Genomic DNA, 17,318 nt, shown 5'->3' on the forward strand with positions numbered 1-17,318 from the left:
AAAAGCGTAAAACAATCCCTACTGATTTTAGTTGTATAAGATTTTATTTCTTTCTCTGTCTCATGGTAGGAAACCATGATTGTAGACCCTGTGTTGGGATGTTGTGGACGTCTCGGTTCTGGGCAGCTTCGTGACAGGTGGGACTGGAGGAGGTGACCTCCAAATGCTGTCAATTCCCCTTTGCACGTGCCTGGAAATGTGTTCTTCATGTAAAAACTAGAACAGGCCACTGAAGTCAGAACGTGCTTCTGGCAGTTGCTCTCCAGTTCTTAAATTGGGCTTTGACATTCTCTTGAGAATTCAAAGATCAAAGAAAAAGAAGTCCCCTTTAGTCGAACCCAACCCTAACTGTGACCTCATCAAGCCTTCATGCCTCCGGCGTTCAAAATGAAGTGTAATTTGGAAGGCAGTGACTCTGGGCGCAAAAGCTCATCTAGGGAAAGGTCCAGAAACTTGGGTTTATGGGTTGGGCACAGGCGTGGTCGGCTGCTCAAGGCAGCACCCGGTGAGGGCTCTGCTCCCTGCCTCGGAGGGCTGGTCACTTGAAGAAATAGCAGAAATATTTCCTTCTGCCGGTCCCTGGTCAGTGCCCCGCCCCCACCAGGCTGGGAGGGACATGGTCACCCTGTCATTCTCCCTATGGACAAATCCAGAGAGGGGAAGTCTTCAGTGTGTGCTCGAAGAGAGGATCCCCCAACCCCAAGTCTTAAGCTCAGAGCACAGTGAATAGAAAAGCCTGCAGAATGATGTCTCTATTCAGCCAGACGAACCCATGTGGCCATGTCGCAGCCTGTGGGTCCCCAAGCAGGAGGTCAGCCCTGGAGAGGGAGAGCCAGCGACGCGGGCAGCGTGGCCATAGGGAAGTTAAAATGTCTATGGGAAGCGTGCGAGCCACTTGTTCCTGGCTGCGGTGCACGTCTTGCTGTCTGACCCTTCCTGTCCTTACTCAGGGAGCCCTGCCTGGCACCCCCACCCCCATCTGCCTTAAAGTTGCAGTTCTCCCTCCAGGCCCCTTTCCCAGGTGGATTTCTCTTGTAGCGCTTAGTGCCATCCCGCATTTGGTGCATTTTACCTGTTTACTGTCAGTCTCGCCCCTGTGAGAGTGGACACTGCCAGGGGACAGGCAGTTTGTGTCTGTTTTTCTGTTTTATTTGTCACAGCACCTAGAACAGGGCTGGCACAGAGTCAGCGCTCAGAAAACATTTGCAGGGTGGCTGAGAAGGTGGGTGTTCCGAGTGGGGTTACGTTGACGCGGGGCACACACAGGCGCTCAGAAGAGCCGCCCAAGCTGCTAGCAATGTATGGCCAGGCAGGAATCCAACTCGCCACCAGCCGATCAGGAGCCGACGTCAGGCAGGTCTGTCCCAACAGCAGAAGCAAGTGTTTTAGGAGACAGAGGGGGCTGGGCAGGTGGGCTCGAGCCCCGCCCTCCCACCTGCAGGTGAGGACGTCTGTCCACGGCTGCTCCACCAGAGCCCAGAACCACAGCGAGGGGGCGGTTGGGGGTTTGGGTTTTTTTCCTCTTAAAAGGAAGGATTTGATCCATTTCATCAAGAAGTGTGCCATCGCGCCAGATCACAACAGATGCGGAGACATGCGTGCGTTTCCTTAGGCAGCTTTCTCTTTATTTGCGTAGATATTGACGTAGAGGTGGCACAAACATAAGCAGACAGCGCCGGCTGCGGGATATCCCCAAACGGAAGGCGACCTGGTCCAGCCCTCTCTCCTTCCTCCCATGAAGGCGGCTGAGGCCCATGCGGTGGGGAGGTGGCACCACGAGGTCGGAGAGAATAGACCCTCGTGGTCAGTTTCCTGGGACTGGCCGGTGGTGCCTGTCCCGTGCCAGACTCCACGCTGGGTGTGCGGATCCAAAGCTGGGTGACCTTGAACGGAGTCTGTAAGCACCTTGGACTTCAGCTCTAGTCATTTCCCTCCCAGGCAGTTCGGCCCCTGCAGAAGAGACGACACCTACCCGATCGCTCCGGCGCAGTCTGTCTTCTCTGTGGTTACTTTCCACCGAGCAGGAAGGACTTGTTGTCATGCCAACTGGGGATCCTTTTACTGTCACCATAAACATAATTACCCAGACAGAGAATTCTACTTTTCATTACAAACCACAGGGGGTGAGGAGGGGAAGTGAGCATCTTTCCCCAAACTTTCCTTTTACGTGTGAACCGGTCGTGTCCGACTGGCGGGCAGGGTCTTGGGCGCTGCCTCTCAGAGCTTCCTGTCCTGGGCTCTGCTCAGCGTAAGGCCCGCAAAATCCGGCCTCACGCACGTAGGCTGAGAATCTGCGTCACCCTTTGGCTTCTGCCCAACGCGCCAAGGCTCACAGGCCCTTGAGACACGGGGCTGCTGGCCGTGGCTCCCGTGCTCCCTGGAGGATGCCTTGGACATGGCACCTCTGCTCCCCCAGCCTCAGAGTGACGGGGGGAGCCCCTGGCTTCTTTGCCCGGATGCCCTTCGCACACCCCCCATGTGCTGGGGCCCCCTTTGCTCTTCAGGGACCCCTTATCCACATGACCAGTCTTTCTTGGCTGCCAGACTTGAGGCACCTTCAAGATCCTGGGGGTGCCCGCACGGCCGGACAGATCCGTGTCTGCCCTGGGGAGTGCTCAGGGGAGACACGCGGGGCATCAGTAAGCGCACGTGGCAGGTCCAGGTGTGAAAAGTGCTCTGAAGGAACACGGGGCCCCACACGCCAGCCCCTCCTCGCCTGGATCCGGAACCAAGTGAAAACGAGACAGAAGGGCTGGCCCAGGGTCGGCCCATGCTAGGCCCCACGACAGGCAGGGGTGGGTGTAAAATGGGCCGCGAGGTCGTGTGTTGGAGCAGGGCTTGGTAGAACATCCCCCGAAATGCTGTTTTTTTTAAAAGGAGTTGAAGGTAACTTCCCTCCTGGCTTGTGAGGCTGAGTGTGGATGGAGCAGACAAATATGCAAACACGATCGCAGGGGGTGGGGCGGCAGAGCCTTGCAGGAGAGACGCCTCCCTTGGGTCTTGCAGGGCCGGCCTCCCTCTGCCCCGCGTGGGGACGGTTCTCGCCCCCTCAACTTGACATTGACCCTGAGAGGCACAGACCCCGGCTCTGGACTTGTATAGCCTGCCCTTTGGCTTAGAGCAGAAAACCCTGCATATAAGCAGTTAAGTATTTTGTTGAATTTCCGTTGCTACCTCTCTCCATCAGGGAGCTCGGCACTCGTTAGTTCATCTTTGTTCGTGTCATTGGTTAATACAGCGCGCATCAAGTTTTCTCCAATCTTCCTGTTCTTAGCATCAGAATTTCTCTCTGTTCCTGTACGTTGAGGAGGTATTTGGTGTTTAAACACTGCCTGGTGGTGTGTGGGTGTTGAAATGATTATGAAAACAGAACCTAGTAGGTCTCGATCACATGCAGATTTTTATACAATAAGTCAAGGAACCTGAAAACCAGGCTGGAGGTTGAAAGAATAATGGAATGAAAACGATCCATTAAGCCACGTGCTCAGGGAACACAGATCAGTGACAGCAGAGGTGGATTTCCGCGTCACCTGCGGCAGTAGGGGGAAGGCAAGCGATTCTCTTAATGAGCCCATGTCAGCATTGTAGCTCTTTTGGGGGGTTTTGACAAACGTCAGCGTGTTTTCCTTTGCGCAGCTGCAGTGGCTGTTGGACAATTACGAGACGGCGGAGGGCGTGAGCCTGCCCAGGAGCTCCCTCTACAACCACTACCTTCGCCACTGCCAGGAGCACAAGCTGGACCCCGTGAACGCCGCTTCCTTTGGGAAGCTGATCCGCTCCGTGTTTATGGGGCTGAGGACGCGGCGCCTGGGCACCAGGTGGGTGGGCGCCAGGTTGATGAAGCCAAGTGTCTGCTCACCCCCTGCCTTTCTCCAGAAATTGAGCCTTTTGGGCAACATGGGGCATCCTCCTCCTGTCCTGCCTCAGAGCCACCTCCGGGGTTGCTCTGAGTTAGATGCAGCAGTGGCCGGGGCTGGGCATGACCTGGGCGTTGGCTGTGGCCACTGTTCTTGTCTTTAGAGGCTGATGATGGGACTTGGAGGTTCGCTTTCGTTTTCTCTCTCCTTTTGAAATTTCCCATAACAACATGTTTTTAAAAAATCAGCCTCTAGGCCAGGCACAGTGGCTCACACTTGTAATCCCAGCACTTTGGGAGGCTGAGGCAGGAAGATTGCTTGAGGCCAGGAGTTCAAGGCCAGCCGGGGCAACACAGCAAGACCCCTCTCTATAAAAAAATTAAAAAACAGAAAGAGTACCTGTGTTGTTGTTCGGGACATCTGCAAAGGGAGCTGACCCTGGACTGTTTGGTTTCCAGGGGCAACTCGAAGTATCATTACTACGGGATCCGCCTGAAGCCAGACTCCCCGCTGAACCGGCTGCAGGAGGACACGCAGTACATGGCCATGCGGCAGCAGCCCGTGCACCAGAAGCCCAGGTGGGCGCCTGCGCAGCAGCGGGGGCGGGGCCGGGTTTCACTTGGAGAGCGAGTGCAGGGAGTGTCTCCCAAACCCGCAGTGAGCTCACACGCACAGCCCAGCCTCCGGCGCCCTGGGAGAGCCGAGGTCTCACTGTGCTGAGCGGAGCGTGCAGTGGGGCCAACAGGAGATGGGCGGGGCTGGGAGGTCGCCTCCGCCGGCTAACAGAGTTTTCATCATATCTTTAATTCTTCTAGTAGATTTTAATTTATAGAGCAGTTCTAAGTTCACAGTGAAATTGAGCGGAAGGTACAGAGGGTCCCCACACATTCCCTGTCCCCACGTCTGTACAGCAGCCGCCACAGAGAGGGGCATCAGTTACAATCTACGACCCTCTGTGGATGCATCATCATCACCCAGGTCCTTAAGGAAGTGGCTGCTGCTTATGACAGTTGGACCCAGTGGCTGGAAAGGCTGATCATTTTCTGGAATGTCCCCTTCCCGCCCATCCCAAGCTTCCCCGTCTTCGCGGGCAGGGTGGGCCACTTTTTCATAAAGAGCCACAGAGCAGGTATCTTAGCCTTTGCAGGCCACATGGCCCCTGTGACATCCGTTCAACTCTGCCGTTATCACAAAGTCAGCCTCAGACAGTACACGAACCAGTGGGCATGGCTGTGTGCCAATAAAATTTTATTTACAAAAACAAGGGGCAGAGCTGGCCCCGGGCCATATTTGCCAAATGCTAGTTTAGGGCCCCACTCAAATGTCACCGCCCTGGCAGCCTTCTAGTGTGTCCACACGAGCCACAGAGCACCTCCTCTCTCCCTGGCTGCCTCTCTATAGAAGGTCTAGATGGTTCTGTCTGCACCACCTTGCGGTAGGGGCTGAGTCACGTTTGACCTTCACGCCTGGCGCCCGGCCTGCTGCACACAACTGGTCACAGATCCGTGTGACTCAAAAGCCCTTTCCAGCTGCTCTAAGTGTCACAGTGACTCTTAGGGCCAGTCGTGTGAGCTGGAGGTCACAGAGTCCCCAGAACATTCTCCAAGGGCCAACAGGTAAGGACGGAGCCGATGTTCCATCCTGCACCTTGCTGTCTGCAGACGTGGACCCTGGAGCTGGTTCCTGCTGTCGTTCAGTCTTGGCCCCTGGCAACCCCCGGAGTGAATCTGTGCTCCAGGCAGTGTGCTATTTTAGGAGCAGCCACATGTTTCATGGGGACAGGCTGATGCCATATGCGGTTGGGAGGCCATGGCCTGACCCCGTGTCTGTCTGATGCTCAGACTGACTGCACCTCACCGGCATGCTCGCCCACCTCCCGGTGGGCCCTGATTTTTGTGTCAGGAACTGTGCTCCCCGCTGGGGCCAGCCCCGGCCCTGCTCTCCCCATTGTACACTGTCTGGGGTCTGGGGAGTGAGCCATCTGGGGGGCCTCCTGTGGTTAACAGTTCTTGGTTTGCTGCCTGGACACAAGTTGCAGAATCTCCATTGAGATTGCACAGTAGTAAGATGTTTGTGACTCCATGCAAAGGATTTCACTTGTCTTCTAAGACAGAAATATTAGGGGGAAAAATATGTGTACATAATCCAAGTGCCCATCAACACAATGGGGTCCACACATGCAATAGAATATTATTCAGCCCTAAAAAGGAAGGAAACTCTGACACCTGCTCCAACACGGATAAACCTTGAGGACATGGTGCTTAGTGACATAAGCCAGACACACAAGGACAAATCCTGTGTGGTTCCACTCCCAGGAGGTCCCAAGAGTCGTCAGATCCAGAGACAGGAAGTAGGGTGGTGGGTGCCAGGGGCTGGGGAAGAGGCGGGGAGTGAGTGTTTCATGGGGACAGAGTTTCAGTTTGGGAAAATGAGAAAGTTCTGGAGATGGAGGGTGGTGATGGTTGCACAACAACGTGAATATGGGCCGGGCGCGGTGGCTCACGCCTGTAATCCCAGCACTCTGGGAGGCCGTGGTGGGAGGATCACTCGAGGTCAGTAGTTCGAGACCAGCCTGAGCAATAGCAAGACCCGTCTCTACTAAAAATATAGAAAAATTAGCCAGGTGTTGTGGTGGCTCCTATAGTCCCAGCTACTCGGGAGGCTGAGGCAGGAGGATCGCTTGAGCCCAGGAGTTGGAGGTTGCAGTGAGCTAGGCTGACGCCACTGCACTCTACCCGGGGCAACAGAGCAAGAGTCTGCCTCAAAAAAGAAAAATAAAATAAAATAAAATAAAACAAAAAACATGTGAATGTGCTTAATGCCAGTGAACTATGCACCTAAAAATGGTTAAAGTGGTAGCTCTTGTGTTACGCGCATTTGACCACAACTTGCACACACACACACACACACACAGTCTGCATCCTGTCCAGCCCTCTGCTCCGCGAGCCCACCCCAGGCAGTGCTGCTGGGCCTCACGTTGGCACATGTGTCCCCTGCGCAGGTACCGGCCAGCGCAGAAGACGGACAGCCTCGGGGACAGCGGCTCCCACAGCGGCCTGCACAGCACGCCCGAGCAGGCCATGGCGGCGCAGAGCCAGCACCACCAGCAGTACATAGGTGAGAGCCCGGGTGTTCCTGTGCCTCGGCGCCAGCCGCTCTTCAGTGGCTGCTTTCCACAGTCGCCACTTTAGACAAACAGAAAGTTCTAGATAGACTTTCTTTCTGGTAGCCCTGAGATTTTAGCATAATCAGCCAAAACAATTACTATAGTGACCACCAGAAAAATGAGCATCGTCCCCAGCTGGTCAGCGAGCAGCGCCACCTCTGGCCCGGGCGGGCGTCCTAGCTCAGAGCCTGTCTCGGGGACAGCAGGGCCGGCCCGCTGGTGTCGGTGTTGTCGTTATTCAGACACTCAGCGGCCTCCATACACTCTTACTGTATTTTTTGAGCCCGGACAGAGCCCTGCTGGGTTGAGTCTCCCGGGGAGATTGAGATGGTGTCAGGCCCATCTCCAGGAGGTCACCGCGGGGACGCCCTGGCTGGCCACCTCCCCAGATGCGCTGCCCTCGGCGGGCTCTGTGGGCTCCTGCTGCAGTGACGAGAACGGCAGTTTCGAGCACTCGCTGTGGCCAGGGCCTGGGCCAGGGCTTCTCCTAAGTGCCCTGTTTCTGATGCTCCGTGTTCCTCCCCAGACGTCTCCCACGTCTTCCCAGAGTTCCCGGCACCCGACCTGGGCAGCGTCCTGCTGCAGGACAGCGTCACCCTGCACGACGTCAAGGCCCTGCAGCTCGCGTACAGACGGCACTGCGAGGTGACCGCCCTCCCCAGGCCGAGGCAGGCGCCGCCACACGTCCCTCGCCAGCACCGCCAAACTCTCGGGCATCACCCGGTGTCCCCGGGCAAGGAGACAGGAGCCCCGGGCCCCCACAAGTGTCCTCCGCCTGAGCAGGAGCCCCTCCACCCACTGCCATCACCTGCTCCCCTCCTCTCCTGGTGTCCCTCTCAGGGCTTTAGAAGACCCGGCTGCCACCCGGACCTCAGCTCCTTGCTTGGCGTGTTCTGGGGACACGGGAGAGACACACACGTTCATCTAACTGGTCGTTTCTGTTCCCAGGCGACTCTCGATGTCGTGATGAACCTGCAGTTTCACTACATCGAGAAGCTGTGGCTCTCCTTCTGGAACTCTAAGGCCTCCGCCAGCGACGGCCCCGCCTCTCTCCCAGCCAGGTGACCGCCCGGCAGCCGAGCTTGGTCAGCCTCTGCAGGCTTAACCCACGGGCTGTCCCCTGCCGACACCCGCGTGTGACCACAAGCAAGGGCAGCGACTCTCCAAAAAGCAGGGCTCAGTGCCCCCCTCTGTCCCTGTCGTTCCTGGACTTGGTAGAGTCGATCTGTGACCCGTGTCCCATGTGCCCCTTTCCTAGTCAGACAGTTTGAACCCGGGGGATTTTAGAGGTGGCCATGATGCAAGCCCAGGAAGAAGTGACCTCAGCTCTTTTGCTGCAGGGAGACGCCTCATGTTGGCCACAGGCAGGGGAGGGGACGGCATGGGTCCCCGGGAAAGATACAGAGGCGCTGGCACGGTGGCCTGGGGGCAGCACGGAGCGGGGCAGGCAGGGCTCACACCCGCCACCAGCCCACCCCCACTCCTGCTGTCGCGGCCCGGTCTCTGCTCTCCGGTCATTGCCGTGGCTGAGTGCACCACGCAGGCCCCGCCCGGCTCACCGTGCCCTCCCTCCACAGTGACGAGGAGCCCGAAGGCGCCGTCCTGCCCAAGGACAAGCTCATCTCTCTGTGCAAACACGACCCCATCCTCAAGTGGATGCGGAGCTGCGACCACATCCTGTACCAGGCCCTGGTGGAGATTCTCATCCCCGACGTGCTCAGGCCGGTCCCCAGTGAGTGAGCAGACCCCGCCCTCTGCCGGCCGCCGCTGCCACCTGCCTCTTCCCCTTTCCTCCCTGCGAGTCTCAGCCACCTGGGACCGTCTCTGTCACAAGAACGCAAAAGCGAGAGCCGCAGTCAGCCGTGCCTCGGACGTGTCTCCTCTGGCGTCCGCGCTCTCCCTTGTGTCTGACCCTCGGGGAGGCTCACAGTGGCTCCAGTGAGCTCTGCCTCCAACAGCAGGCCAGGCCAGGCTAGTGCTTTCTGGAAGGTTCCTTGGGGGCTTGAAAGCCGGCCTCTGGGAATAGCCTGGTCACAGCCCCGCAGCTGTCACCTCAGAGGAGGCCCTGGCACTGCCACCGCAGGGTGCTGAGCAGCATCCCTGCCTCCACCTACTCATGCCCGGAGCACCCCCAGTCACGACAACCACAAATGTCCCCAGACACTGCCCAGTGTCCCTGGGGGATGTGATCGCCCTAGGCGAGACCCACCATCCTAGACAATGGGCAGTGACGCACGGCACTGAGCGTCCCTAGTTCCTCCTCAGAGCCTCTGTCACTAAGCGTCCTCCCTTCTCAGTTGCCTGTGCCCGCTCAGCGGTTCTCTTTTCCTCCGTGTCACTTGTCCTTCCGGGAGGTCCCTTACACTCGATGCTGATTTAGGGGCAGGACGCCACATTCTTCACCGTCAAACCACAGTCTGTGTCTCCCAGGTACCTTGACACAGGCCATCCGGAACTTTGCCAAGAGCTTGGAAGGCTGGTTGACAAACGCCATGAGCGACTTCCCGCAGCAGGTCATCCAGACCAAGGTAACCTGGGGGCAGCGGCCAGAGAGCGCGGCTTCCTCTCTGTGCCGCGGGGGTGGCCCTGAGGGTGCGTTCGGTGTGGAACAGGTGCTGGCGGGAAGGGGAACAACAGAAGGTGTCATTTGATGTCATGTATTTGGGTTGATTCAGAGCAGATTGTTTCTGTGCTCATCATAGAAGGAGAATTTAATCTCTTTGCTGCGACCTTATTACTATAGTCTTGGCCGCAAATCAGAATTTGAAACGTAGAGACGTGGCCTCCGTGCGGAGGAGAGTGATTACCAGTCCTCCTCCCGAGCGTCTCCTACAGAGGCATCGGGTCTACCCGCCCACCCTCCGGAATTGATCCCAAACTCTGCCAGTGATTCGCAAACTCCAGCGCGCCACCTAGGTGGTTGCTAAAGCTTCACGCTCCCAGGTCACACCCCCAAAAGTCTCATCCAGGGGGGCCCAGGAACCTGTATTCTCAGCGGCCACTCCAGAGAGCCAAAGGGATTCTAGCGGCAGGGCATGACCACACTGACATGAGGTCTAACTCGCCAGCGCTGTGGCATCTGTCACCAGTCCTCACTGGTTCCTACTCTCTGAGTCCTTAACAATGACGGCGGGTGGGGTGGGGTGGGGAGGTCCTGCTTCCCTGCGGGAGTTGTCCTCCCTGCGTTGTCCCTGAGCCCGCACAGCCCTGCGAGGGCAGATGGAACACGGTCTCCCCACGAGGGCCACCTGCTCACACGGGGCCTCGCTCGCAGGTCGGTGTCGTCGGTGCCTTTGCGCAGACCCTGCGGAGGTACACGTCCCTCAATCACCTGGCGCAGGCGGCCCGGGCAGTGCTTCAGAACACGTCCCAGATCAACCAGATGCTCAGCGACCTCAACCGCGTGGACTTCGCCAACGTGCAGGTGACTTTCTCAGCGTGCGGTTTCCCAGGACAGGGCCCAGGGCCCCCAGCTGCAGAGCAGAGACAATTGTGACCTCGGCCCAAATTCCAGACCCGGGTCCTCCCCTACCCCACCAGCCTGGGCTTCCCACCCTGTAGAAAACCCAGCGAAGCCACAAAGTCGAGCCCCCCGCACCCCACCCCAGCGCTCCGTTTTACCCCCTCGAGGTGGAGACAAAGGGTGCTCGGCTCCCGGCTGCCGAAGCCAAGGGCAAGGAGGCTCGAGCGTGGCGTGACATCCCCCCTAGAGTGCGGTGGGGTCCAGGGAGGGCTTGGGGGTTCCTGTGCACCCCGTCTGTGGCACAGGCCCCGTGGGGCTGACGCCGGCCCCATCCTGAGCGCAGGAACAGGCCTCCTGGGTGTGCCAGTGTGACGAGAGCGTGGTGCAGCGGCTGGAGCAGGACTTCAAGCTGACCCTGCAGCAGCAGAGCTCCCTGGACCAGTGGGCCAGCTGGCTGGACAGCGTGGTCACCCAGGTCCTGAAACAGCACGTGGGCAGCCCCAGCTTCCCCAAGGCCGCCCGGCAGTTCCTGCTGAAATGGTCCTTTTACAGGTGCGACCCCCCGACCTCCGAGAGAAGCTTCAGGGATGGGGGAGCTCCGGAAGTGGTCCCACCTGCCGCCCAGCCACTGAGCTTGAAGAAAAACAGGGCTGAGCAGGGCTCGGGCAGTGGCTGAACCCCCCAAAACAAGCGCTCAGCCTGTGGGCCTCGCTCCTGGAGGGAGGCTCCCAGGGGCAAGCCCAGAAGCCCACCCGGGGCCTAAAGCTAAGTCGGAAGCTTCCAGAGACAGTTCTCCCCTGTGCGGTTCGCGGCTGCAGGAGGCATGTCACCCAGAGAGGGGCCGTACATGCCGAGAGTGCAGCTGTGGTCAACACTGAAGGATAAACAGCTCCGGTGTTATTTTTTTTTTTTTTTTTTTGTAGACAGGGTCTCACTCTGTCACCAGGCTGGAGTGATGGCTCCATCACAGCTCACTGCAGCCTCCAACTCCAGGGCTCAAGCTTCCTTCCGCCTCTCGGTGTTAATCCATAGTGTGTCTCTCTTTGCTTTTTCTCATCCCCCTCAGTTTCCCAGTGGCCCCGTGTGGTCTCTGGGAGTGAGCGGGTGGCCCTGTCCCTACCGGTCGGTCACACCAAACTCGGGGGCATCTGGCAGGTCTGGGGACCTGGGGTTCCCAGAAGAGCAGGGAGCTATCGCAAAGCTCAGCCAAAGGCCCCAGGTTCTGTGCTCCCCTGAAAGGCATCCCAGGCTCTGTCCGCTTGTCCCCAGCTCCATGGTGATCCGGGACCTGACTCTGCGCAGCGCCGCCAGCTTTGGCTCCTTCCACCTCATCCGCCTGCTCTACGACGAGTACATGTTCTACCTGGTCGAGCACCGCGTGGCCGAGGCCACCGGAGAGACGCCAATCGCTGTGATGGGAGAGGTGAGGCCCCTCCTGCTGCGAGACCCGGGGGGCCAGGCCTGTGGGGACCGGGCAGCATCCTGCGGCCCCGAGAGAAAGCCCGCCTGGTCCCGGCTGCCCTGCGCCTCGCATTGCGACCCCTCGCCGCAAGGCCTCAGACACCACCTGTGGGTTTCTTTTCATTGTGGTAAAATCACACGTAACATAATGTGTACCATTTTAAAGTGCACAATTCAGTGGCATTTAGTGTATTCACAGTGTCCAGCTGTCACTGCTATCCAGTTCCAGAACATTCTGTCCCCCAAAAGGAGGCCCAGTCCCCATCAGCAGTCACTCCCCAGCCCCTGGCACCCACAAATCCACGTCCCGTCTCTGTGGATCTGCCTGTTCTGGACATTTCATATAAAGGGAGTCACACACTGTGTGTCCTTCTGTGTCTGGCGTCTCTCACTGAGCACGATGTCCTCAAGGTCCATCCAACTGTGGCCTGTGTCAGAGCCTCGTTCCTGTTCATGGCTCAGTGACATTCCAGTGTGCGGATGGACCATGCTGGGTTTGTCCATCATCCTTGGACACTTGGGGTGTGCCCGGCCTCTGGCTGCCATGCACTGCATGTACGAGTTTGTGTGCACACCTGCTTCCAATTCTTGGGGGCCTACGCCTCGGAGGGGACGTGCTGGGCTGCGTGGGGCCGTGTGGAGGAGGAGGTGAGGTGATGCCTGGTGAACGGCTCCCCGCACTCCTGCTGTTCCGAGGCCGCAACACCCCGAGGGCTGGCGACCCGGCCCCGCCACCTGCCCAGAGACTGTGGGCAGATGTGTCCGTGCCCCACACAGTCGGGGGGGCCCAGGCTCTGGGGCAGCCACGGCATAGTTTTCATGCCACATGCAGACCCGGGGAGCAGGGATAGCTCGGCCCCGGCCCCCCACAGCACCACTAAAAACTGGAGCAGCCACACCCAGGGGACCTGGGGTGCCCCGTCCCCTCACTGGCCTGAGCAGCTCCTGGGGTGGCCTGGACAGGTGAGAGGGACCTGCCCAGACCCCTGGCAGCATCAGAGCCCCTCCTCAGGGCAGAGCCCCAGTCACTTAACCGTCATTGAGGATGTTGCTCAGGGCACAGTTGGTAGTGTCCCCAGGACCCCTGAAGGACAGCTGTCGCCCTCTGTGTGCACCCCTGACGCTGGCCTTCTCTTTCAGTTCAACGATCTCGCCTCCCTGTCGCTGACGCTGCTCGATAAAGGTGGGTGTTGTGCCCCAGCCTTGGCCTGGCCACCCCATCTCATGATAAGCAGGTGGAAATTGGGGGGCACCTCGGGGGTCCCTGGGATCTGGCGTCCAGATGGCAGGGGGCGCCTGGGCAGCGGCCACATACCAGTGATGCCCCCGAGCTCGGCCCCACCGTGCAGACAGCTCCACCCAGGCCGTGGCCAGGACGGGGCGGCCCAACTGGGACAGGCACCTGGGCCAGAGAGGCCCCAGCCCTGCGGGGAGCACGGCCCAGGCCAGTCGGCTGGTCAGTGGAGGTCATGGTCAGAGGCTCCCTCGGCATTGCCGACCCAGGAACACCTGCGGGTGGCTGGGCAGGCCGGGGAGGACAGGCGAACCCAGAGCAGAGGCTGCCACGTGTCCTCGAGGCCCTGGCCTGTTCATGCGTGTGCGACTCTGAATATTCGATTTCCTCTCTCCCTCCCTCCCATGGCCCCTCGCTCCCGACCCGCAGATGACATCAGCGATGAGCAGCGTGGCGGCGAGGCCGACCCGGGCGAGCCCCTGGTGAAGCGGGAGCGCAGCGACCCGAACCACTCCCTGCAGGGCATCTAGCACCGGCGGGCGCCTTCCGAGAGGTTCCGGAAGATGTCGCCCTGCCACCCTGGGAACTTGGACTTCACCGGCCCTACCGCACTCGTGCCTCTCAGATGATGTGATGTTTACTCTGACTCAAGGGGGTGCCCGGGGTCAGCACCCTCGAAGGACGAGGTTTTGTTCGAGAAGAAAAACGGTGTTAAAGCTGCAGTAGTTCACGTCGGGGCTCCCACCGCCCGTGGCTGTACTCTGGGCTTCCTGAGTGCCCGGGCAGCCAGCCAGGGGCCACCCCAGATCGTCCATTCCTTATTCAGGACAAACCCTCCTCTGCTGGAATTGTGAACTTTGCCCAGAGTCCCTGAAGGGCTGTGCTAAGAGCGTTGGTACACTGATTTTCAACACGATTTAAAAAAAAACCCGGCAGAACCCAGGAAGGAAGGGAGCCTGTCCCTGCCTTGTCCTGCCACTCTTGGGCAGGTACAGAGCTCACCGGCGTCCCTTTTGTCCCCTCGGGAATGGAAAGCACAGTGCCCTCGCCCTGCCACCTCCGTCAGGAAGGGGACCCATCTCAGCAGCTGCACCTCGTGGCCTTTCGTGGACAGACTGTCCTCTGTCTGCTCCCTACCCTGCCGGCCTCTGCCCGGCCGCGGAGACCTCCCGGCCCGCGGGAGCCAGATCTCTAGACGCCAAAGGACTCGCCAGAAGCAGTTGGCAATGGCGGTGTCTCTGGACACATCCGCAGCCTAAAAAAGAACAAGCCATGGAAACGGGCCCACTCGTGCCAAGACACCACAGTGTCTCCTAAAAACTCCAAACCAGAAGTTCTATCGGCAACAGCAAGGATACGGGGTTCGGTCCAAGTTCACAGTCAACATCAAGCCAAGCCATTGGCTCTGGAATGATCTGTTCTGGGAGGTCAGCACCAACGTCCTCGCCTTCGGGGGCAGCCAGCCCTCGCGTCCGCAAATAGCAGTGCCTGCCACCACTCCACGGAGTCTTCCAGAACACCTCCCTCCGCATTAGCTGTCCTGGAGCACTCCGACCCCCTGTGAGTCCCACCTTGACCTCTTCAAAGTCAAAACTCTTTGGGGACAAATACCCTGAACTTTCGACACTCCGAATTTGCCTCTTCCTTGGAAACACGTAGCCGTTGCACTTGGATCGCTACGTGCGAGAGTTCTGCCCCAACACCAGCTGCAAAGACGAAACAAACCTTGGTCTAGGAAGCACTGTCTAATGAAATGCAATAGTTTCTCTTTTTGGAAAGATGTTCATACCAATAGTTTTGTGCTCTAATTGTTATTAGAACGTTTTCTTATGAATGTGTATATTGCCATATATTCAGTTCCAAATATTTTGTTCGCGTTCACACAGAAGGTACTAATGTAAACTCACGTGGCCTTTAAAAATCTTACTTCCCAGCAAGCAGGAGCGCGGTGCATCGCTCTCTGGCACCGGGAACAGAGATGCGCGCTTATTTTAGAAGCAAAAAGTCCGTAATAATCACAATGTTTATCTGGTCTTTATAGTTCAAAACTTAGATGAAATCAGACAGAAAGAATGTCTTTAAAATATACGTCTCCTCTCCCGGGAGACAGTTAAGCTCGTGGTTAACAGATTGTAATGACCCGGCTTTTCTTCCATCTGTGGTAACCAGTGCAAACTGGGTTTCTGCCTTACGCTCCGTCATGTCTTTCGGAGAAATAGAAATGACAGTGAAGTCGTTCTCGTTTTTCATAGCAATACACGCACTGAGGCTGCCCGTTTCCGGGGTCACCATCCACAGCCCAGCCCTTGCCCCTCGCCCCAGCAATGCCCCTGGAAGACGCACCCTCCCTCCCGCCAGTCCCCTCTGCCCTGGGACACTGGTGCAGCCAGGCTAGGCCACACGGACTAGCCCCTTTCACACACGGCAGAATAGACGCACCAGTTGTTGGTGCAACTCACAGCTGGTTCTCAGGGTTAACTCGGCACAGTGGTGGCGCCAAACTTCAGGATCACTTGAGACTCAGTGCATACGCTTGTTGAAAAGTGGCCGATTCCTGGACCCCGTCCGCAGAGGGCCTGGCTTGGGGAGATTGGAGTGGGGGCCAGGATTGTACTGTTCCCACTGTCCCCTCTCGGAGGACCCTGGCACTGGGGTTATAGGACTTTGAGGAAACCCTGCAGAGGGGAGGGCTGGGCTCAGAAACAGGGAGGGCCCTGGGCTGTAGGATGTCCCAGAGAGGTTGACAGTTCCCGGTCAGCCGCCCCTGATATCTGCTTCTTGGGTGCCAAGCCAGTCCCCTCTGTCCCAGAAAGAGGGCCTGACATCCCAGGTGACTCTAGAATCACCCCTCACTCCCCTGGGCTGGGGACTCCTGGGCCTGGGCTTGGTTTTAATGCGCTGCTGTCACCATGTTGAAATTCTTAATTTTTGAACAAAGGGCCCATGTTTTCGTTTGGCACTGTGCTCCCCACAAGTTGTGTGGCCGGTCCTGGGGAGCTCCCAGGACTCAACCGTGTCCCGACTCTGTGCTGACTGCTGCCGGGCTCTGCGTGTTGGGCAGGAATCCACTCAGCCCGGCCTGCGGTGGGCCAGTCTCAGACCTCCCTCACCGTGGGCTCCCTCCAGCTGCCATCCCTGAGCCAAACTGAGTGAGTGGCAGCCCATCCACAGGCAGCAGCCCCCTCCGAGAGTCCCGGGGCAGGAGACCCCGGCTGTGCCCTGGGGGCCCGTGAGGCTGGAGAGGCAGTGGAAGCTCCTGAGCACGGGTGATGGTGCCCCAGCAATGGCTGCCCAAGGACAGAGGAGTCAGGCTGGCAAGTGCCTCACGGGCCCACTGAGTAGGGCCCCAGGGTGCAGGTGCCTCACAAGCAAGAGGAACCTTGGTCCTTCCACGTGCTTGCAGGAGGCACTGACTATAGTCACAGCAGGCTCCATGCTAGACACTTCTCCTGTCCCATCTCCTCTTTTTAATAATCTTTTAAGGTAAGTGTTGCCCTGGTTGTACACATGGGAAAATGGAGGCTGCTGGCTGGAATGCAGACATGATGACTGGAGCACCAGCAGCCATCTTGGACCTGGAGGTGGAAGTCTTATGACAAGGATGGCAAAGCAATGAGGCAGAAGGAGCCTGGGTCCCTTGTGATGTTGGAGCTGCCCAACAGCCTCCAGATGGACCGTGGAAAGGAGGGCCAGGGGACCCCACAGGTGTCCCTGACTTCACAAACTGGTGGCAGTTTCCCACATGGGCCCCCGCGGCAGGTATGCTAAGAAGGGAGGGATGCTCTCTGGCTGAGAACGTCCCTGCCTCCCAATTTTCCCCCACCACTCTGGCTGCTGTCCCTCTGCCCCTGGGCTCTGCCCTCTTCTTCTTCCACACCCTTAGTGACCGTGGCCATTCCCATGATGGAAGTTCCATTCTACATGCTGCCGACTTGCTCCATCTCTGCCCAGAGCCTCATGGGCGCCTGGTCCTGGACAGCAAGACAGGAGCTGACATCTGGCCATTCAGACCTCCTGCGTGTCACCATCACAGCATGGGCCTGCCGTCCGTCCACGCACCGCCCTTCTCTGTGGCCCTGCTCCCTCCTCAAAAATGTCCATAATGCAGTCACTTCCCCCCGTCCTCTTTGCCACTCC

General features: G+C 58.4%; 1 protein-coding gene across 1 annotated transcript in view; it reads left to right on the forward strand.

Annotated features, from left to right (window-relative positions):
• RFX2 (regulatory factor X2) overlaps positions 1 to 13,852 on the forward strand; it is a 79,575-nt gene extending 65,723 nt beyond the window's left edge. Inside the window, exons 7-18 of the mRNA XM_069496937.1 lie at positions 3,637 to 3,818; positions 4,316 to 4,435; positions 6,859 to 6,974; positions 7,550 to 7,668; positions 7,972 to 8,084; positions 8,601 to 8,755; positions 9,454 to 9,551; positions 10,298 to 10,447; positions 10,830 to 11,038; positions 11,756 to 11,909; positions 13,088 to 13,130; positions 13,611 to 13,852. Of these exons, the coding sequence (XP_069353038.1) occupies positions 3,637 to 3,818; positions 4,316 to 4,435; positions 6,859 to 6,974; positions 7,550 to 7,668; positions 7,972 to 8,084; positions 8,601 to 8,755; positions 9,454 to 9,551; positions 10,298 to 10,447; positions 10,830 to 11,038; positions 11,756 to 11,909; positions 13,088 to 13,130; positions 13,611 to 13,711 (1,560 nt within the window). The 3' untranslated portion in view covers positions 13,712 to 13,852. The remainder of the gene's footprint in view (positions 1 to 3,636; positions 3,819 to 4,315; positions 4,436 to 6,858; positions 6,975 to 7,549; positions 7,669 to 7,971; positions 8,085 to 8,600; positions 8,756 to 9,453; positions 9,552 to 10,297; positions 10,448 to 10,829; positions 11,039 to 11,755; positions 11,910 to 13,087; positions 13,131 to 13,610) is intronic.
• The last annotated feature ends 3,466 nt before the right edge of the window (positions 13,853 to 17,318 follow it).

The sequence above is a fragment of the Eulemur rufifrons genome, chromosome 2 (assembly GCF_041146395.1).
Source record: "Eulemur rufifrons isolate Redbay chromosome 2, OSU_ERuf_1, whole genome shotgun sequence".
In the NCBI taxonomy this organism is placed as follows: Eukaryota; Metazoa; Chordata; class Mammalia; order Primates; family Lemuridae; genus Eulemur; species Eulemur rufifrons.